At 48.3% G+C, this 21,205-nt stretch overlaps 1 protein-coding gene across 7 annotated transcripts in view; it reads right to left on the bottom strand.

Annotated features, from left to right (window-relative positions):
- Positions 1-21,205, bottom strand: part of PLCH1 (phospholipase C eta 1) — a 55,927-nt gene that overhangs the window by 3,154 nt on the left and 31,568 nt on the right. For 4 of the 7 annotated variants that reach the window (XM_038146247.1, XM_038146248.1, XM_038146250.1 and 1 more), the window contains 18 exons: positions 20,992-21,121; positions 19,336-19,506; positions 17,364-17,457; positions 15,932-16,135; positions 14,113-14,233; positions 13,017-13,188; positions 11,413-11,520; positions 10,695-10,856; positions 9,518-9,589; positions 6,843-6,937; positions 6,112-6,212; positions 5,248-5,427; positions 5,048-5,155; positions 4,381-4,505; positions 3,913-3,997; positions 3,285-3,431; positions 2,803-2,882; positions 663-1,023 (listed from right to left, as the gene is read on the bottom strand). In XM_038146247.1, the coding sequence (XP_038002175.1) occupies positions 663-1,023; positions 2,803-2,882; positions 3,285-3,431; positions 3,913-3,997; positions 4,381-4,505; positions 5,048-5,155; positions 5,248-5,427; positions 6,112-6,212; positions 6,843-6,937; positions 9,518-9,589; positions 10,695-10,856; positions 11,413-11,520; positions 13,017-13,188; positions 14,113-14,233; positions 15,932-16,135; positions 17,364-17,457; positions 19,336-19,506; positions 20,992-21,121 (2,516 nt within the window). Of the gene's footprint in view, positions 1-190; positions 220-662; positions 1,024-1,492; positions 1,553-2,802; positions 2,883-3,284; positions 3,432-3,912; positions 3,998-4,380; positions 4,506-5,047; positions 5,156-5,247; positions 5,428-6,111; positions 6,213-6,842; positions 6,938-9,517; positions 9,590-10,694; positions 10,857-11,412; positions 11,521-13,016; positions 13,189-14,112; positions 14,234-15,931; positions 16,136-17,363; positions 17,458-19,335; positions 19,507-20,991; positions 21,122-21,205 lie in introns of all 7 variants that reach the window. The other 3 variants (XM_038146253.1, XM_038146252.1, XM_038146249.1) reach the window with 3 other exon arrangements.

Here is a 21,205-nt window from a genome sequence, read left to right as displayed (position 1 = left end):
GACAGAACTTAATCATGGGGTTGTGCAGGTTTAGTACAAATTATCCGAGTGACATGAATAAATGGAAAAATACAACTGCAGGCACTTCATTGAAATTTCCTTGGAATGTCTATTACATCAAGCAGGTGATGTAATATTTGTTATAGTAATGTTAATGAGGTACCACATCATAGCTTGCACGTGGCATTACCTTCAGCTGTGTTCCTAGTCACATTTGTACTATAAAGAAGCGTGGCAATAAAGACAGAACAAAACAGCTCTGTTAAAACACACAACACTTGAAAACAAGATGCATGCTTCAAGCTGAGTCCAAAGCATCGAGTAGCTGGACTCCAGACTGGTTTATACATGTGGTTACTGCAAAGTGTTACAGTGCAAGGATTTCGTTTGGATCTTCTACCAGCAGGCAGCATTCACAAGGGCAAGGGTTTGAATTCCTCGAAAAACACATATTGGATGTTTTCTCCACAAATCCTCTTGCCTTTCTATGCCAGATTTGAGCTCTGTGACTCACTCCTTTGGAGATTTAATGAAGCAGGGGCTATAGAAGTAAACTTGCTGTAATAGATACTGGTTTTAATGCTTGCTAGGAATCAGGCACTCTTGGAAGAAGCGAGGGGAGCCCTGACCGTTCACCAAAAGTAATTTTGGAAGCATCTTACCAGATGTGTTTTGCTCTCCCGTGGCCTCCTGGGCAGTGTCCTCTGCTGGGCAGGGCAGCTCTACCATGAGGAATCTGTCCACGGGCATGGACGCGGGACGCGCCTGCGAGGCGCGCTTCGGCCGCCGGACCACCCCTTCCTTGTCCTTCAGGTCCGTTGGCTCAGAGGCACTGTCCTTCATCTCGGCAGCCTCCAGGAAGCCCATCTTGCTCTTCTTCCTGCCCTTGGCCGGGGCGCTGGCCGTGCGCCGCAGGATGCGCTCGCCGATGGAGCGCTTGCGCACGTGGTGCCCGCTGGCCTCGGCCGTGCCCGCCTTGGGCGCCTTGGAGAACAGCCCTCGGAGCCCCATCAGCTGCTTGCTCTGCGGGGACAGACACAGCACAGCCCGGCCTGAGCTCACGCTCGCTCGCGAGGCTGAGAGCTGCTCTCACAGCGCTTATGAGCGATGACGACAAAGTTCAAAACGCAGCAAAGCAAAAATTCACACCAAGCCACTCACAGCTACTCTGAGCAAGGAGCTCCCAGCACAGGTCTCCATGGATTCATGCATGCCTGCCTTTCTCCTCATTAGGATGGCAGCCTGCCACAGTTACCAGAGAGCTTTGCTCGGTCTCCTAATGGGACCTGACAAGGCTCTGGGAAGTGCTCGGCAGTGACAGGCTGCACATTAACGTGGAGTTTTCTATGCATGGGTTTCATCAAAGCAATATTCAGATGTTTCAGAGCCTGCATGGAGAATGGTTCCAGTTTGGCAGTTGCAGATCATGCGATTGGGAACCGCTGGAAAGTCTGTGCCCAGCAAGTGCAAAGTGCATGCTCATGAGCTCTACCTTTGTGGCTCCTAGAAAGTGCATTATTGTGTAACTGGGATTGAGGATTAAAGGGCTCCACTGAAAGGCAAAAAGAAATGCAAATCCATTTGGCTAATGTTTTCAAGACTGCCACACAAGCAAATAAGGTAACAGTACATCAGCTGTACACAGAACCACTCTACAGCAAACCATTTAAAGCTATTTCCTAGTTTAATATGTGTCCCCCAGGAACTGGGCAGATCTCCTCACTCAGCCTATGAGAAGCAGCAGTGCAGCCCATCATTGATTCAGAGCAGCATCAGGGGAACAGACCCCGGGACAGAGCTGGTGTCCCCTCCTGCTCCCCTTGCCTCCCCTCTGGAGGTACACTGCTGGCTTTCTTGAGCACATTTGTTCTTACAAGGGCAGCAGCCAAACAGCCCCCTGCACACCGTCCCCAGGGGATGGGATCTCACAGATATGTCTGGGTGTGCACATACCAATACATGAGATCCCAGTCCCTGATCTGTGGGATCAGGGTGGAGAAAGGAAGTGGAGCTGGGAGAGGATCTGGGCAAGAGCAAACCTCAGCCCTGGGCCCTTCTCCCTGCTGTTCTCTCTCTGTTCCCCTGAGCTTTCTGTGGGTGCTGCACAACTTGGGGTTCATGTTTGTCATGACATTCTCTGCATCCTCTCAGCAGGCACAAAGACTGAGGGCTGAGTGTCCTCTGCAACCTCAAACCTCACAAAGGTCAAGGTTTTGTGTTTATCTTCATTTCTTAAATCACTGCTAAGGTGCTATTTTACTTTAGCATTCTGCTGACCGTGGCCTTAATTTCTTTGTGCTGCTTGTTTCCAGATGGAAACAGCTAAGGAAGGCAGCTGAAAACACAGAAAAATCACTGCTTTCACTTTCACTTTAAAAACATTCTAAAATTAGCAAACTTGCAGAAAAGCAAAATCTATGCACTAAAACGTAAATTTAAATTAGGTTAATTTATATTTATTAAATTGGCTGCTAAAAATAGCTTGTCAAATATTATGTTCTGGTGCAGCTACAGTTCTCAAGATCTACTTGCAAAATAAGATGGGTTTAGTGCACTGAAGAAATGTCCCTCCTGTACCTAGACAGGATAACTGTTAGGTGCTAACAGTAAGAGCATCTGCAAGTGTGTGCACAGCTAGAGTGGAGCCATGGTATGGTGAAGTTTCCTTGCTGATCTCCTGCAAGGAAACCCCACACACACTCTGAGCCTCCTGGGCACTCCAGCACAAATCCCGGGAGGTTCTGGGCTACATTTAAACCCGTTCTTATCAGAAGGAAGATGTACATTTCCAGCTGTACCTACCTTTCCATAGGTCTCATTAATGATTATATGAACAAATATGGAAGCTTCTGTCAGTCCTTCTAAGTACACATGGCGATAGCCTGGGGAAACAGAAATAGGAATATTCCCACACAAACCTCCACCAAGAACCAGCAGTTTGCATCTTATGCCCAGCTAGCAATGACAGTCTGTAGAAGTGATCTATACACAGGAGGCCACCTGTGCCTTTAGTAAACTTCTCTGGGGTCCTCACAGGTTTTTGAGCCCCAGTACAAATTGCATCCAAGTTATAAAAAACTCACCAGCAGTAATTTCCAAAAGCACAGACAACCAAACTCCTTTGAGGAATGGTGCATAAAGCACCCTAAGAGAACAGAAGAGTTGTCCAAGCTTCACATGATGTCACAGAGATAAAGATTTATAAAATCTATCCTCTCATGCTGGTAATGCCCTCCTTGGGTTTGAGGGTGGATTTGCACGCCCAGGAGGACAGGGGGACTCACCAGGCACGAGGCTGCTGAAGGCCACAGTTCTCTGGCCCACAAAGTCTCTCCCGATGGGATCGTGGTCCCAGACAAGGAAGCGCACCAGGGCGATTTCGGGCATGTGGATGGTGAAGGTGAGGGTCTCCTCCCACACGGGATTGAACCCTGCAGGGCAAACAGGACACACTGTGGGAAACGAGTCCAGAGCGAGCGCTTGCCTCAGTTCCAGGAGGCACAGGGCACAGCAGCAGCAGTGACAATTCCATCATGTCAGTCATTAATGTGGCAGATCTGCCTCTAGGATTGCTTTAAAAACAAAATGGGTCTGCCTGGGAGCTGGCAGGGATACCCAGGCGAGCCCTGAGATAGATACAAATACAGATACACATGGATTTGAACTTCTGCATGAAGGAGATTAAGAACAATTTGGTTAAAAGACAATGTGGGGAACAACTCCTGCCCTACACCTCTAATTTGTTTGTCTCCACACCAGAAATTCTATCTGGGAAATAATTTGTTAAAATACAATCATTTGATTTCATCAGATAAGAGGCTTTGCAATTTAGAAAGCAGTAACAGACACTAATTCATTTACAATTATTTAATATTTTACTCTCAAAAGAAGAAATCACTTTGATTATCTTACCATTGTCGTCCACCACCCTGGTCTGATCTTTACAGCAGTCAACAGGTAACCCAATAATCTCCACCTCAACAAAGGGATCTATTATCTGTTTTTCAAAAACACAAGATTTTAAAAGCAAGCCAGCCATACAAATGAAGGTGATTTTTTTTTTTTAATTCATGGAGAGAGGTGATTTAAATTCATCTGAGAATTCAAACCCCTTTGAGTCACATGAATTTTCAAGCAGCACTATCATGGGAATTGGTTCCATGAAGTCCATGTTGATGTGTGGTTTGCATCAAGAGCTATGGACAGCTATGACTAATTTCCATAAAAGTCACCCTTTAAAATACAAACCAAATCAGTTCTTAAACATCACGAGTAGGATACAGGCTGATGGGAGTGTAGTTTGTAGTGACCAAAAGCTCAAAGTATCTGAAATGTACTGGTGCTTTTGAATAAAGAGAAGGTGGCACCAGAGCATCTTACCTCTCCTCTGTCTCCCAGCATTGAGTCAGGAGGCTTGGGCAGCTGCTGTCCACTGATGATCTTCAGAATCAGCTGCTTCTTAGGACTGGCAGGAAGTGGATCAGCAGAGTAGGGGTTGAATGTGCCTGAAAGATGGCAAGAATGAGGTTGTAAGGAAGAAGATACACATAATATCACCCCTCTAGACACACACAGACAGACTATTTCAGTCAGAAATGAGAAACTATGAGTATGGAGCAGCTGCTCAGTAATTTTAAAATGCTCTTCCTCTTTCTTACAGCCTTTTCTGAGTGGAGAACCCCTTGGTTTTGTGATTCCAAGGCAGAGCTAGACCAAGCCCTGGATTCACAGGCTGCTGCAGAGCTTGCTCTACTTTCCTGCAGCTGGTCATCCTAGGGCCCCTTTTTCTTCTTTTAAACTCATGTTAATAAGGCAAAGACCTCAAAATACACACACACACACACACACACACACACACACACACAGATATAGATATAGATATGATCACAGTAAGTGATGGCGCACTGGTACAAGTCTAAGAGCTATGAGAGCATGGAAATATGAAAGATTCTAGATTTGTTTGTCCTTTCATTTCTTGTGCCTTCGCTGTGAAGGACACTTTGTGAGAGGCCTGGCAGCTACAGTGATAACTACACTGGAACCTCACCTTTGCACATCTGCTGAGGTTTGAGGACATAACCACAGTTGCCATTTACCCTGAATTTTGCTTCATTTAACTGCATCACACGTCCCTCAGACTGGTAGTTTAGGGCCACTGAAAGAGAGAAGTGGGGTGCCATTAACAGAGAGAATATTACTTGGCACGTACACGCCAAAAGGGAAGGAAGTCTTTCATGCAGCTCCTACCTAACTGGCAGCCCACATTCCAGTAAGGAACAGGGTTGAAGTTGCTGGAGTCGATCCGGTAGGCTGAGGGATAGACCCTGGTCAGCTGCCTCTGGTTGTAAAGCATGAACTGCTCAGCCTTCTGCTGCACCGCCTGGTGGGCTCTGGTCTCACTGAACGACAGCACGTTCCCTGTGGAGCCTGTGTGCCACAGTACAACCAACAGACAGGTGACAAACAGTCCCAGGGCACGGGCCTGAGCCCAGACCTCATTACCTGAGTATTCATCAAGGGCAACGTGGGATTTAGTCCAGTGTCCCGGGACAGACTGTCTTGTCTTACACAAATCAGGCACCCTGGGTAACTGATGGGCACCAGCTCCCCCTTCCAGGAGGGTCTGCTGTTCTCCCCTCAAGTCTGCAGACTTGAAAGGAAAGCCAAGTGAGAGCTCCAGCTAAAGAGCCCAAGCCCCAGAGCTCCTGCTGGGGCCTTTCCTCCTGCAGAACCCAGATGTGGCAGCTCTGGGGAACCTGCAGCAAAATCCCCAGCTGGCAGCAGGGGCAGAGGAGTCACTGCCAGGGAGGGAGTGCCCTGCTGGGCCCTGGCTTTGCCCCCGTGCCAGCCTAACAGCAGCACACAGTCCCCTCCTCTCACGGGTGACAGGGGACATGCCAGCCCTGTGCCACCCTAACAGCAGCACACAGTCCCCTCCTCTCACAGGTGACAGGGGACATGCCAGCCCTGTGCCACCCTAACAGCAGCACACAGTCCCCTCCTCTCACGGGTGACAGGGGACATGCCAGCCCTGTGCCACCCTAACAGCAGCACTCAGCCCCCTCCTCTCACGGGTGACAGGGGACGTGCCAGCCCTGTGCCAGCCCGTACCATCATCCACGATGTCCTGGGCTGCCACGGAGTTGGTGTACACCACCAGGTCAGACAGGGCCCGGCACAGCTTCACTGTCTTCCTGCGGCGGGCAAGCCTGCTGGGTTGAAGCAAACAAAAACAGGCACTTGCAGGATTGAAGGTGTGTTCCAATCCCCCTTTCTGTTCTTTTCAACAACAAGGAAATGAAGAATTGTGAGCAGGGAACCCTGTGTGGCAAACTTACTTGGAAAGGGTTCTGGGATGACTGCTCCCCTCTACCTCCACAGCCCATCCACACAAACAAAATTTTTCATTTAAAACATAATGAAATAGCTGCACCATGGCTGTTCTAGACAAAACCAAGGAGCCTTTCAGTGAGAGCAGACACATTCTCAGTGGCACTTTTTTGATTGCTTTTTTTCCCATTCTCAGATGCAATGAAGTTGCCTGGGCTGTGATGCATGTTCTGTAATTGCACAGTTTGCTGTGTTTGCAGCGGGTGAAATAGGGCCTGGCATCTTTCCATGAGCACTGATACTGTCACACTTCTCTGCAGTTAATTGCTGCTTGCAGCCTGTGACAGGTGACACAGCCAAAACACCGGGCTCACAGCAAACCCACTGACAGCTGTCACGTGTGACAGACACATCACACGTGACACACAGACACACGGCACCTGCTCTGGGCACAGCCTCGCGCGCTGATGGCACAGAACAGCCCCGCCTTTACCTGAGGGGCTCCAGCTCACCTGTGGGGCTGCCCCTGCTCCTTGCCCAGAGGGTGCTGCTGGCCGTCCTCGTCGTCCGAGGCACTGTGGGCTTTGGCTGCTGCCTTTGCAGCTCTCTGTGGGGAAAGAGCCAGGCAGGGTCAGTCACTGGGGGCTCCCTTTACTGTGGTTGGGGCTGGGCGGGAGGCTGAGCTGGGCTTTGCAGCTCCAGGGACAAAAGTGACCCCTGGGGCTGGGCCGGCAGTTTCCCTGCTGTGGAGAAGGAGGGGGGGCACAGAGCACACTGCACCCCGTGGCAGGGATGATTCCAGCTGTGGCTGCGAGCAGCTCTGTGTGCTGCCAGGCCTCAGGAGTTATTTCTGTGTGCTGCCAGCCCAGCCAGGCCTCAGGGCATTATTTCTGCCAAGGGTCTGTCCAGCACAGGCCACTCAGTGCTCTGCACCTGCCCTGCTCCCTCCCAGCACCAGAGAGCAACACCGCTCCCCTGGCTCCAGGGCACTGCTCCTGCTGGCATCCCGTGGATTGTGTCATATTTAACAAACAGCAACACACAACAGGCCTAAATATACAGAGCACTGCTTATGCCCACCCGTGCCTCCCCCCAGTTTAGAAAATTAAACATACTCATCAGTGAATGTGTGAACAGAGTCTGGGCAAAATGTTCAAACATCATCTTCCTGCTCCATTTTGAGCCACATACAAATGTTCCAGTGATTCTAAATTATTACACTATAAAGAAAATAGCTATGATAAAAAAGATTAAAACCTCAAAATCCTCTTTTTTCATAAGCACCTATGATTTAACAGTTTCCAATTTCAACACTACATCTTTTGTAATGCTAAACACAGCTTCATGTGAGAGTTACTTAATCCCCTTCTCATCAAGAGGTAATTAATATGACTGAGAGCTCCTTATCCTTTTGCACAGGGCTCACTGAGCACAGATTTCTCTCCTCCTCTTGTCATGCACCCTATTGGACATAATTCAGTTTGCTGTGTTTGATGCTGACATGAAGCTGACTGTATTGGAAATCATTTGCATGGTTCACTTTGCAGTCTGAAGGTCTGCACTGAGCATGTTCCATGCAGTTAACTGTCAGGAATTGCCAGCTTTAGTGTCTTTGTACCTCCCCAGTAGTTTTTAAAGAGTTTATTCATTTGGCACAAGAGCTGGCTGAAAATGTCATGTGTCAATATTGTTGGGTGGATAATTCTGTATCTGCAAAAGGATCAATAGTAAGCAGTCTTCCCAAGCATCCCTTCAGCTGGAAAGGCATCAGGGAGCAGTTATGGGATGTCTCTGATGCCTCAGTCTACAATACAATCACTATTTTTTAAAAAAAATCTATATATACTCTTATTTTTTTTTCACCAGAGATGAAATGAACGGGCTTTCCAACCTGCTACATCCATTAGGATAACTGGCTGAAGTAATTAAATTATTGACAGGCTTTCCAGCCCTCAGCAGAAGCAGCAGATTCCAGTGGCTGATGTGTGCCTGTGACATGTCATTCCCAGCACTGTGGCCAGCAGCAAGCACAGGCTGCCATGAGCAGTGCCCACTCTCAGGGACCTCAGCTACCCAGAGCTCTTACCCACGAGGGGGGACGTGCACTGAGCTAAAGGTGCTGAAGGAAACACGAGCACTTCAACTGATGCAAGCTTGGAATTGAAGTGTAAATACGAGCCCTGCTACTGTCTGCTAAGGGAATTTTGGCTCCTAGCTGGCTTCAGGGCAGATGGACTGGTGGCTGATCAAGTTCTTTGAAATGTCTCTTCATCATAAAAACCTGCTCATATTCTCAGTCCCAAAGCTCGGTGCAGCCCTCACCACGGAGAGCACAGAGCAGCAGAGTCTGGAGGGCTGGGCAGAGGGTGGCACAGGACTGACTGGGCTGCAGGCCTGCCTCTCTGCTCAGTCACCCAGTGCAGCTCTCAGTGACTCCTGCAGGAAGGGAGCTGGCGGCTGCAGCAGCTCAGGCTGTAAATCCAAGCTCAGGGCGCCGTGGGAGTGTGGCAGTAGGGCAGCCAGATAACAGGGGCACATCTGGCAGGATATGGTAATGGGAGGAAACGTGGGCACTGTCCCTTGTGGGGGCTGCTCTGTGCCCAGCTGTGAAATGAGAGCCCTCAGCTCCTGCCTGGGCCGGTGGAGACACCACTGAGAAGCAGCAGAGCAGGCAGTCCAACCCAGCAGCTGCACATTACCAGGACATGAAAACCAGGACATGAAAACCAGGAGATCAGGCAGAACACATCTGCACAGAGCAGGAGCCCAGAGCCAGCACCTGGCCACAGCAGCCCCTGGAAGCAGGGACAGTCCCAGCACGGTCCTGCCCAGAGTGGGACACAGCAAAACTGGGCCCTGACTGAACCAGGCACTGTCATCTCTCTGGAAAACAAGGTATGCCAAGACATTTGTCTCTGCTGCTCTTCTGCTGCTGCAAGTTTGATCAGAAAATCAGCAATTCCACAGCATGAGTAAAGATGGTCTTTTAGCCACGTGAGAAGTTTTTGTTCACCTTAAAGGTTCTCAATCTTCTGAACAGATTAAGACACCAAGTGTAATCACACAGGCTCCCTCCTCGCTGCCCCCATGCCCACCACGCTTGTGTGGAGCAGTAAAGCATTGCCAGGGTCTCTGGAATGCTGCCAGTCCCAGAACAGCAACCTCAGCTCTCATTTATTTCACTCACCTTGTGTTTACCGAAGTTCCCCATTAATGATCGACCATGAGACTTTTTTCCACCTTCTTTTGTGTCCAAGTTCTGTGCAGAAAAAGTGCGATACAAAGCATAGCTAAATACCTTCAGAAATGTCTTTAAAGAGCCTGCTACAGTCTCCAAAAGGCATCATTTCAACCTCAAACAAGTTCCTGTATGTCACCCTGGCTCACTATTGGGAAAGTAAAATTATTGCAAATGAGACAAATTGAGTTAAAGTCTGAGCTGTGAACAAACTGAAATCCAAAATCTCATTACAGGACTTTTTCTAATTTCTTTGTACTCTTCATAGTTTAGGATCATCTAACTGTAAAGAAAAACACTAACATTAGCACTCAAGACAACAACAAACCATGTAGAAAAAGCAGTCTAGCAAAACCAGGCAAATAACAACAAACCAAGACATCTGAGTGTTCTTGAAAGCAGCCACAAAGGGAAAAGGGAGAGGAAAAAGAATCTCCTAGCAGATAAATGTGGACTTCTCATAGGCAGCCTGCAGGCTGAGTTCCACATTCCCAGCCATGCCCCCAGACATCAGCTGGATAACTCCTGGCAGCATCTCACTTCTTCTGTCAGGAACACACAGCCCTTCATCTTCTGAAGAGCAAAACAAAACTGAAGAATATTCCCCCAGCATTTCAGCTGGGTGAGTGTTTCAGTGCTGTGAACTCCAGCTATTCCCTGCTCAGGGCTGAGCTGGAGTCACTTCGGGCTTTCACGACGATGAGGGCACTGGGGGCCCAGCAAAATCAATAACCTGTGTTCAGAGATTTGCTCAGAGCTCAGGCTGGAAGGCTCTCTAACATGTAGAAAGAATCTTTAGCAGATTTTTACTTCTTTTAATAGCAATTATTTGGGGAAAATCAAAGGCAGACCAGTAATGAAGGAAAAATAAACAACCAGTAAAAAAAAAAAGGAAAATATCCCAACTGCTCCCTTTCTGGCCCATCAATTACACAGTAACTCCCAGAAAAGAGCTCTGCGACACTGGTTCCAGAGCAGGCACATCTCCACAGGAAATTCTCTCAGTGTTTAATGTCCCTGGAGTTTGCATCCAGCTCCTCAGTTCCTGGCTCTCTCATCTGAAACGGTCTGCAGCCCATTGCACGGTGCAGTCCTCGCAGGGGCTGTGAAGGGAGAGCCCACGTACCTGCTTCAGGTTGACACTGAAGCTCTGGTGAGTTGCCTTCAGCAGGGCTCTCACAGTGAAGCTGTCAGGATCCTCTTTGTCCCTGATTTGGGATTCTTTCAGCAGAGACTCCAGTTTCGTCCGTATGAAGGATTCCACCTGGTGCTGAGTTGCACCATTGCTCTGAAAGACACCAGGAAGCCCGGTTCAAGTAGGTGCCTGTGTCCCTCCCCTTACACACTGAGGGTCACACGGTGCTGCCATTTCCTTCCCTCTGCAAGAAAAGACTCCTTGCACAGTGCTGCCTGATCCTGCCCTTTCTGCCTGTGGCTTTCGCTGCCATTTCCCTTCTCCTTTTGCCCTGAGTGCTCCCAGCTCAGCTCAGTCCCCCTGGCCATGGGCTCCCTCTGCCTCACAGCTGTCACAAGCCCCCCTTCTCTTTCAGAAGAGCATGAATTCCCAGCTAACGCACTTACAGAAACCCTAAGCATTAGATCCCTGCTCCAAACAGTGAAAAAAGGAAGCAATTTCTGTTAACAGTCATCCAGACTATACAGACTCAAACCAGTCTCTTACATAAGGCACTCAAAGTAAAAATGAATCCTATGGAGCAGCATGAACCGGACACAGGAATTAAAAACTTAGGAATGAAAAACTCTGCTAACAACTGTAAGTAGGACGTGGAGTTTGCATGTAAGAAACGCAGAGCTGTCACTCTGGGAACTGACTGTGCACATACAAAGCAGGGCTTTAACTTGCAGTCATCCTCGATTTCATCAGCACTGTCCTCTTCTGAAACCTCTCCTTCCTCAGCATCTGCTGCGAGGCTGCAGGGCAACTTCTTACCCTAAAATGAGGGAAAAACACCCCAAATGAATGTGGTCAGTGTTAGTTAGTGCACGCAGTCTGCTCCTCTTGCTTCACCATCTGCTCCTCAATAAATCACCTACTAAACTTCTGGGATATTGCTCCTGTGCACAGGAATGTTCTCTACCTACCTGCTTCATCAGTGGGAGATAGGAATGACACTCAAGATTTCTGCAGAAATGCAGGGGATTGATTTTCAGGCTGCATTTTGAAATTAATCATGCTGCTGCTAACGAGCAGGTCAAATTCACTTCATGCTGGTACCTTGACACTGGCTTAAATCCCTGAGTGTTACGAGAATGACTCTTTAAATACACTTACAGGATGAAAATTATGCCATTATTTGAAATTTTTTGGCTAGTGAGTCAATACTGCCTTTCAAAGCAAAATGTATAAAAAGAGCAAAAACAATAGCAAAAAGATGAGAAGCTGGCTTACTTCTCAACAAGGTACTGATTCCTAAATCTGATTTTATCTTTTCCAACAGAGCTGCTTAAATTGAGCAGGGGATGGGAGACAGGGCTTTGTGCAGGGCTCCTGTGATGCTCGAGATAGAATTTCTCATTCTGAAAGCAGCTCAGCTCCACAGCAGTCTGCACCCACAGGGCTCCAGCAGTGAGAGCTGGAGGATCACACTGAAATGACAGCCTCAGACGTGCTGAAAAGGCAGCTCAGAAGTTCAGGCAAGAGCCCAGAGCACCCAGCCTCTCCTGCCTTTAGTGCAGTGCCGTGGGATTTCTCACAGGAGTGATGTTCCACATGATTTCCTGTGGATCCCTCAAACACCAGCCCCACGTGTTTGCACAGTTCATTAACCAGCAGCCACCCCAGAAAACTGATGCAGTGAAATGCAAAATCACGGCTGAGCACTCAAAGGGCTCCTAATTTAGGGTCAGCTCTGTACTGTGCACTGCAGCATGTTCAAACTAACATCAGACAAACTGTGAATCCCTGCAGCCAGACTGATACCAGGGACAGGGGGAAAGCCAGAGTATCCTGAGAGTGCACACAGAAGAAATTACCCCCCTGTGTCCAAGTAAATTAGACAATCTAACAGGGCAGAACTCTATTAATCATCCTCCCAAAGGTCTGCCTTGTGCTTCTTCCCTCTTCTATCCATCCTGGCCTTTGGAATTCCTTTCAGAGCAAATCTGTTTGGAGCGAGAGGCTCACACAATTAATCCTGCACAGAGCTCTGGGGCCTCCTCCAGCTCCTCCTGAGCTGCTCTTCTCCCATAAACACAGCAGGTGAACCATGAACAGAGTTCCATCCCATGAGCTACAGCTCCGAGCTGGGTGAGGGGAAGGTCAGGAAAGCTTCACGTTTCTGTCACTCCAAAGTTCTTAGTCCAAGGAAGGACTGTCAGATAATGTTTAGATGCTAAAGGGATATGAACTGGTCCTCCAAAGAAAACCTACAATAACTATCACAAACTGACTTTTGTTGCATTCTGAACATGCCCAGCAGCAAGTTACCTTCACTAAGATTTTCCCTTTTAATTCCTGAGGGCTGGGAAGCTGTCTGGGGTCTCCAGTGCTCACAGATGACAAGTCCAGTTTGTCACCAAATATCTCCTTCAGGTACTGGGCAATCTTCTTTTGCTGTTGGATACTGCAGTGGTTTTCAATGGACAGGATCACTGGAAACCTGGAAACAAAGCCCCAGACACTCTCAGAGCTGTGTGTGCAGAGACAGCACCTGCACTTTTACCACCCACCTGAGAAGAACAGCTGAGTTCTCCCACAGATTTGCCCCACTGTTTTCTTGGCAGCCCCAGGGTTCTATAACAAGCAACCCCACACTAACCCCAAACAAATAATGAAAACCACCTCCTTTCATTTTGAAAGTATCACCTTGTACTTCTCATCAATAACACCAAACTTTGGGGCTTGGTTGTTTTTTTCCCCACAAATCCATTGTTGGGTGCTTTTTATTCAAATAAAGAAAAGGAAGTATTTTCCTTTTATTCTCTTTAAACTACTCAAAATTCTCAACACCCACTCATGATTTGAGACTACTCTGTGTGTGTGTGTGTGTGTATACATACATATATATATATATATATATTTATTTATTTATTTATTTATTTATATATATGAGGGTAAAGTCCACAGTTTTCATAATAAACTGTTATAAAGCACCGTGGCAAATGAAACAGATTCAGAACACTACCCCGCACCTCAGTATTTCCTCAAACTACACATGACAGCTTTTCAATTTTTCTGCTGAAATAAAGTATTTTCAGTAGGTAGAGAACATCACAGTATCGATTTTCCCTGTGGGTGTGAGTGGGAAGTTCTATTGAAAGATAATCAGCAGTGCCAGGCTGTCCAAAGCCTTACTGAGTTTAAGAGCACAAAAAGGTTCAACTTGGGCAGAACTCTGTCCCTCAGTTGATGGGAAGAGCTTGTGCAGCTGAACAACAAACACAACACGGGCAGTAAACAGGGGCACAGAATCTACCCTGGTGTGTTTAAAGGAATATTTGCACTTCCTGGGCTTGGTGGGTGTTTTCAGCGTGGGACTAACTGCAGAGAACAGGTGTAGCTTCAAACCTGGCTCCACACTTACTCGTTCTTGATGAAGGCGTATTTATTGATGGTTTCTGCCACGTCCCGGAAGAGGATTTTGGAAGTCAGGGTGTAGCCATGGTGCACCACTGGCTCCCCGTCGGGGCCATCCCAGCAATCCACTGTTCAGACCAGAAAAGCCACACATTAAGAGATGCCCCCAATCTCCTCCATTCCCCCAATCTCCTCCATTCCCCCAATCTCCTCCATTCCCCCAATCTCCTCCATTCCCGTGCTCCTGCTGCCAGCAGAGCCCACCTGCTCAACCATGCAGGCTCACTCCACCTCTTGGCACCTCTCATTCCACCTCCCCCACCCTGCCAGCTGAGCTCAGACTAACAGGACAGTCTTTTCCTAGCTCAGATGAGAATTCTGCATCCTAGAACTGTTTTTCCCCTTGTATTAATTTGAGGGTTTTTCCTCATATATAAAACTACAAAGGTGTAATAGGTCAAATAATCTTTAGTTACCTTGGGAATTCAGTTTTTGCTTCTGAAGAAAAACTATTTAAAAGAACTTATCTTTTCCCTCTCCCAATTTAACTTGCAGCTTTATAACTGACTGTATGAAATCCAGCACAGGCGGAATGGACCAGCATGAGAATGCTTTTCCTAATGAATGCCTGTACCCTGAATTTGTACCAAACTTGTCACTGCTGCTGCCTCTACAGGCAGGTAAACTTCCCAAGGAGAAAGCTGTAGAGCTATTCCCTGGGCTCGGAAGTAGCTGCAATAGCTTTGAGGTCAAGGAAAATAACACTGCTGAGTGTTCTTGGGAGCTGTTCTGCAGAATGCAATCACCCAGTTTTCTCAGGTTCATTTTCTCTAATTAATTTTTAAATAGAGATTAACAATATTTTTTTCCAGATGACCTTTCATAATGCTAGTCATAAAAAATTAATATTGAGTCTAACTTTGCCAAAAGACCTTATTTAGTTCTGGACAAAAAAAATACTAACACTAATATAAAAACACTAATGTTTTGTTATTATTTAAATCATGCAGAGCTTAAAAAAGAATCCAGTGTGATCCCCACGTTTCCCCATGGCAGGGGGTCGGAGCTGGATGATCTTTAGAACCCCTTCCAACCATTCTGTGATTCTCTGGTGCCCATGATGCTTGCCCAAGGTGAACATTCCCAACAGAAAAATCCACTTTGGAGTGGTCAGAAGGTGCTGCAGTGCAGCCCAGCATCGCTGCTGGGAGCGTGGCCCTGAGCCCGTGGCCAGTGCAGCCCCCATGCAGCTTTGTGCAGCCCCATGCAGCCCTCGTGCAGCCCCCATGCAGCTTTGTGCAGCCCCGTGCAGCCCTCGTGCAGCCCCCATGCAGCTTTGTGCAGCCCCGTGCAGCCCTCGTGCAGCCCCCGTGTAGCCCCTCCCGTGCAGCCCCTCCGTGCAGCCCCCATGCAGCCCCTCCCATGCAGCCCTGTGCAGTCTCCGTGTAGTCCCGTATAGCCTGTCCTGTGCAGCCCCCTGCAGCCCTGAGCAGCCCTCAGGCAGCCCCCATGCATCCCCTCCCGTGCAGCCTCCTGTAGCCCTCAGGCAGCCCCCATGCATCCCCTCCCGTGCAGCCCCCTGCAGCCCTGTGCAGCCCTCAGGCAGCCCCCATGCAGCCCCCTGCAGCCCCTCCCGTGCAGCCCCGTGCAGCCCCCATGTAGCCCTGGTGCAGCCCCTCCCGTGCAGCCCTGTGCAGCCCTCAGGCACCCCCCATGCATCCCCTCCCGTGCAGCCCCCTGCAGCCCTGTGCAGCCCTGTGCAGCCCCTCCCGTGCAGCCCTGTGCAGTCCCGTGCAGCCCCTCCGGTGCAGCCCCCCGCAGCCCACCTTCGACGCAGCGGCAGCCGGCCTGCAGCACGCGCGCGTACATGTCGGCCCGCGACTGCGAGAGCAGCTGGTCCCCGCTCAGGTAGGTGTTGTGGGACGAGGCGATGAAGTAGTGGCACAGGGGCTGCTCCATGTCCTGGTGCACCTGGCGGTGCAGCGGGTTGGACACCTCGCACGCCGGGCTGCGCATGAAGCCGGTGAAGCCTGCGGGCACAGGGACGGATCGGCCGGGGCCGCGGGCCGGGAGAACGCTCTGAACCCTCCCCAAGCTGAGTGTCCGACAGTGGCTGCGGACTCCGGGGCATGGTGGAGGCCACACGGCTCAGAAGCAAACGTTGGAAACTCTGTTTTGGTGGCACTCCTGTGCTGCGAATGGCAGTGCCCTCAGCGTGGATGGGGGCACGCGAGGCAGCGGCCGCCCAAAGCAGAGCCACGGGTCGGCAGCCAAGGCACCGACCCATCAAATTCACTTCACAATTTTCTTTTTCCCGCAAGTTTATTCAAGAAGATGGTGCTTAATTTATAAGCCTCTAAATGAGAGCAGCACTGAACAGAGAAAGTTTTAAAAATACCTCCTTTAAGAATGAAACGTAAAATATTTGCAAAGGACGGTGCAAACAATACCAGCCCTGAAAGCAGCTCAGAGATAAAAGCAGCTGCAGCAGCAGGTTAAGAGGAGCAGAAACGCTTGCAGAAATATTGTTTAAGTGTCACAGCTTGTTTGTTTTACTTTCCTTTTTTCTGTTTGAGTGCAGTGCCCTGGGTCACATCAGGAGCTTGTTGAAGGGAGGCCATTCCCAGGATTTAAATACCATGTGGAGGAAAATTCCTACTTCCCCCCTCCCCAGATCACCATGTACATTGTGCTGCTCCACAGAAGCTTCCTTCTGGGCAAAGGAACACAACATGGCTTTTAATCTATTTCATCTCAGCTCTGAGGCTGATCTGATACTAAATTGGATTCTGAATAAACATACAATTTTACAAGTGCTTTCACGAGCAATGGGAATCAGGTACTAAAACCCAATGAAAATGCAACTGTCTGTACTTTATTTCACAGAAGCATGAAGGAATGGATTGTGCAGGATCCCAGATCCCCAGAGCCACGGCAGAATGAACATTTGGCTTTCATCACCTCACGGGGAGCAGGCTGTAGATAAACTGCACAGTACAGGACAGTTTTGTCAGAGTGAGCAATAAATCCCCACAGCCTCGGGCATCCAGCCCCGCTCCTGAGGATGGCTGTGATGGATAGCTGAGAGCTGCTGCCTCACCACACCTACTCACATCTCCCCCCTGACTCACAAAACGCACCCACACTGCCGACTGCTGATCCAGGGGACAGCAAAAGCCTCACCAAAACACCATCAAAGCACTTCCACTCCACTGCAGCATGGCGAGAGAAAACTCACTCTGAAACCAAAACTTTTACCTTCAATCCCAAGAACATTCTGCTTCTTGTTTTCTTCTGACACTTCAAACTTCTGTATGATGTCCAGACAATATTCTGGTGTCACATTATTCATCTGCACAAAAACAACAGTGGAGGTACGCTCATTTTCAACATCGCCAGCACGTGAAAATCAACTTAACTTGGAGGAGACAAACCGGAGTGAGAGGTAGCCATCAATTAAAACCTGTGTCATTTTAGTCTCAAGATTAAAATTAGCTGTTTAGCAGCATTAATAGTTGTACTGGCCAATACTGCTGAAATGAGAACTATGACATTATATTCTTTAATATAATCTTCTTAGACATGCAAAAAGATTTGGCAGGCATGGATTTCATTTTCATGCGTTTTCCACTCCTATGATTTCATTACTTCCAAGGGAGTTCACTGTGATACACAGGCTAGGAGAGAAATAATTACATTCTGAAATGAAAAACAGCAGCTTTTCTGAAACAAATAGGAATTTTGTCAACAGCTTCAGCTAGTTCACAGCTGAGGTTCTAACTGATTTGTGGGGCACTTACAAGTAGACACTTATATTTCCTTCAGAACTAAAGGAAAGGAGTAGCTCCCATCACTCATCTCATCTCTCCTCACTGCCTTGAGTTGTAGAGAACCAAAGGGAGAATGAGGACTGGGTGAATTTCATTTCCCCACTACCAACATCACAGGAAGACAATACTGGCACTCAGACCTCTGGCACTTTACTTGTGCCATCATCCTGTTCACTGTTTGTACTGTCCCAGCTGAGCCAACCATCCTGAGACGCTGCAGGAATTACACAAGATAATTAAAAAGAACAATTCAGTAGGAAAAATAACTGATTATCCTTGCTCATGCTGGTGTTTGATCGCAAACACTGCTCAGAGCAGGCCCTGTTCTGGTACAAGCTGTCTCAAATTAACTTTTCCATTATCCCCCATGGCTCCTTGCTGGCCCAGTGTGGGGTTCTCATGTGCTTGAGGAATGGAAATGTCTCATCTAGTCCAAGGCTGCATCTGCTGGGGAAAAGTCCACACATTTGTGCTTTTCTAATTGTAGCTTGAGAGGTGATGGCTTTGGCCATTCATTTTTTTGCTACGCTTTAGAGTACTCCACTAAAAATAATATGGGTTGTTCTCCTAAGCAGGGAGTTCTCCTAAAAAAGAAGCCAGTTTAGCAAGCTAACAAAAACCCCAACCCGCTTTTGTTCTGTCCTCAGGCTGCAGAGTATTTCATATCTTGCCAAATGAGTAGCAGATGGAGCAGAACAGACCGTCCACAGATTTCCAAGCATCCAGACAACAGCAAAACCAAAATGCTGTTTGGGTGAGGGCACTGGGGAGCTGCCTCCTGGCGGGGAGCACAATCAGCTTTTGGGGCAATGCTGCCCTGCCCCGGGGCGTTGCTGGCGCTGGGAACATTCAGGGGAATCTCCCTGACCTCCCAATGCTGGGCTCTGGGAAGGGGCACAGGGGTGCAAGGTGCCTCCAGCCAAGAGGTTCACTGCAGGAGCTCCTGGTTTCACTCTTGGTGGTCTGCTGCTGGAGCAGTGCTGAGCAGAGCAGCTCCCCAGCCGGCTCTGCCCACGCAGGGTTCTCAGGAGGGCACACAGGGCACTGAGAGGATGCACAATCCAGAGCTGGCAGCCAGCTCCAGCTTTCTGCTGCGTCAGCAGGTCGATAATGTCCTTGTGCACCCCAAAGGCAGCTCCCCCAGCTCTGCCACGTGTTCCTCTTGCTGCTCCAGGTCCCTGAGCACCCTCTTACACCGCTATCCTGGGCGCTTCAACAACCATCCAAAGCAGCTCAAACTCTTTCTAGAAGCATTTCAAAAAACAATCAAACCTTCAGAACTCTCTTCTGTCACATCTGTGCTTTGCCCTCCACCCCACGTTAATATTTTCCATAAAATCCTTTCCCTACACTTGAATGCGAGTGCATGGCCGTAGACATGGATGCAGATATTGCCTTACCTTCTGTTCCACCCTCAGGAACTGCGCCAGCTCCTCAGCAGTGAGATGATCCTTCTTGTCACTGTAGCTTAGGAGCAGCAGGTAGAGATCTCGACGCAAGGACATCATCTTGTAAAACACTGAGAATTCTTCAAAGTTCAGGGTTCCTTGGTTCTCATCTGTGTCTGCCTCCTAAAGAGGTAATGACACCGAGGTAACCAGCACAGGAGAAATCAGGGAATAAAACAGCAGGACTTGTGTACACCCACAGAAATGTAGTAAATTCTAGTCTGCGAGACTGTTCAGACACAAATTCTAACAGGCTAAAATAACTGCAAAATTATATCATCATCTCTGGAGTTTTTGGTGAAAACAGTTACTAAACTAAAGCCACAGATTCCCTATGAAACTCTAATTTCCTTCTTTAATTTCATATTTATTTCCCCCAGAAAGAGGCTCACCCTGGGCTTTATTCTGATCTCTTGCCCTCCTGTATGCCCTGCAGTTATCCTGGATTAAAACACAGCAAGAGGCATAAGAATATCACCCAAGGCTTCCCCAACAACAGTCTGATATCTTAAAACATTCAGGACAATGTCAGAGTCTTAAAAGCACATTATTTAATCTGCAGCACTCTCAGCCCCAGCAGCACTGGGACCACACCAAAACATACACCCAGCATCTCCAGGCTTGATTTGCTGTTTCTCCTCAGAGGTAGGAAGAGAAGAAAACAGTACTTAGCACACACTAATACAAGCTTTTTTTCCTGTGAACATCTGCCTAAGAGGATTGCTTTGGATTTTCAAAACAAAGAATATATTCTGGAGAACGGCTGGCAGGCACTGTGTGGGTCTCCATGCAGGAAAGAGCTGCAAACTCCTACCACAGCAAGTCAGCTGAGAGGAAAGGAATTCTCTGCTAAATGGTGTTGAATGGGGTTTTTAATCATTTTAGATCTATTACATACCTTAAATGACATTCATCATCTGTGGGAACGAGTACAACCCAAATTAATCTCTGCAACACCACCCCACCAGTTTCCAAGTCTTCAGGAGTAACTCCAGACTCCAAAGATGTGTCTCTAATGGGGATTTTATGCTACTGAAGATTCTTCAACCTTCCCATGTTTTACAGCAAACCAGCTTTGAGCTGGTACTGGTTTAGAAAAGTGAAGATGACTTTTTTTGCTATCCTTTATTTCCTTGGCTTATCTTTCCATTCCTACAGTAAACACAAGGACTGGTGGAAAATGGGAGCTGTTTTCAGACAACAGAAGTGAAAAATTTATTCTAAATCAATCAAATCTGAATGGCTAAATATGAGGAAGTTGTTAAAGAAAACCTAATTACTTGCATAAAGCCAATTTCTAATAAATAATTTTCCATAAAGGACATAAAAATATTTTAGTAGCAACAGAGTGATTTCATTGCCAGTCCAATGCCAGCATTGAGCAGTTCAGTGCACAGAGCTGAAACCAACACTGCAGCAGAAAGAGTAACATTGGTGACTTTTCTGTGTGCTTCATGTCACTGAAACAACATTCTGATGCCTCTTTGGCTTCAAAAAGACTTTGAAAAAGCCTGTGAGGTGCTGTGTTTTTGGTCCCAAGCTGCAGATCCTGCTCGGGCTGTGCCCAGAAATGGATCTTAGCTGGCCCCTGGTGCCCCGGGCACAGACCTGGAACATCTGCCGGACCTTCCTGCGGGGCAGGCTGACGTTCAGCTTGTGCATCAGCTGGTGGATCTCCTCGATGTTCAGCAGCCCGTCCCCGTTCTTGTCAGCCTCCTCGAAGGTCTGCTTCACCCAGCTGCCAGCGTGTCAAGGACAGGCACACACGGCATCTCCCCACAGACAGGGGGACAGGGCGGCTCAGGAGAGAACCCTTCTGCCC

The sequence above is a fragment of the Motacilla alba genome, chromosome 9 (assembly GCF_015832195.1).
Source record: "Motacilla alba alba isolate MOTALB_02 chromosome 9, Motacilla_alba_V1.0_pri, whole genome shotgun sequence".
In the NCBI taxonomy this organism is placed as follows: domain Eukaryota; kingdom Metazoa; phylum Chordata; class Aves; order Passeriformes; family Motacillidae; genus Motacilla; species Motacilla alba.
The sequence above is the reverse complement of the archived record's forward strand: the minus strand, read 5'-3'. Positions and strand labels throughout refer to the sequence as shown.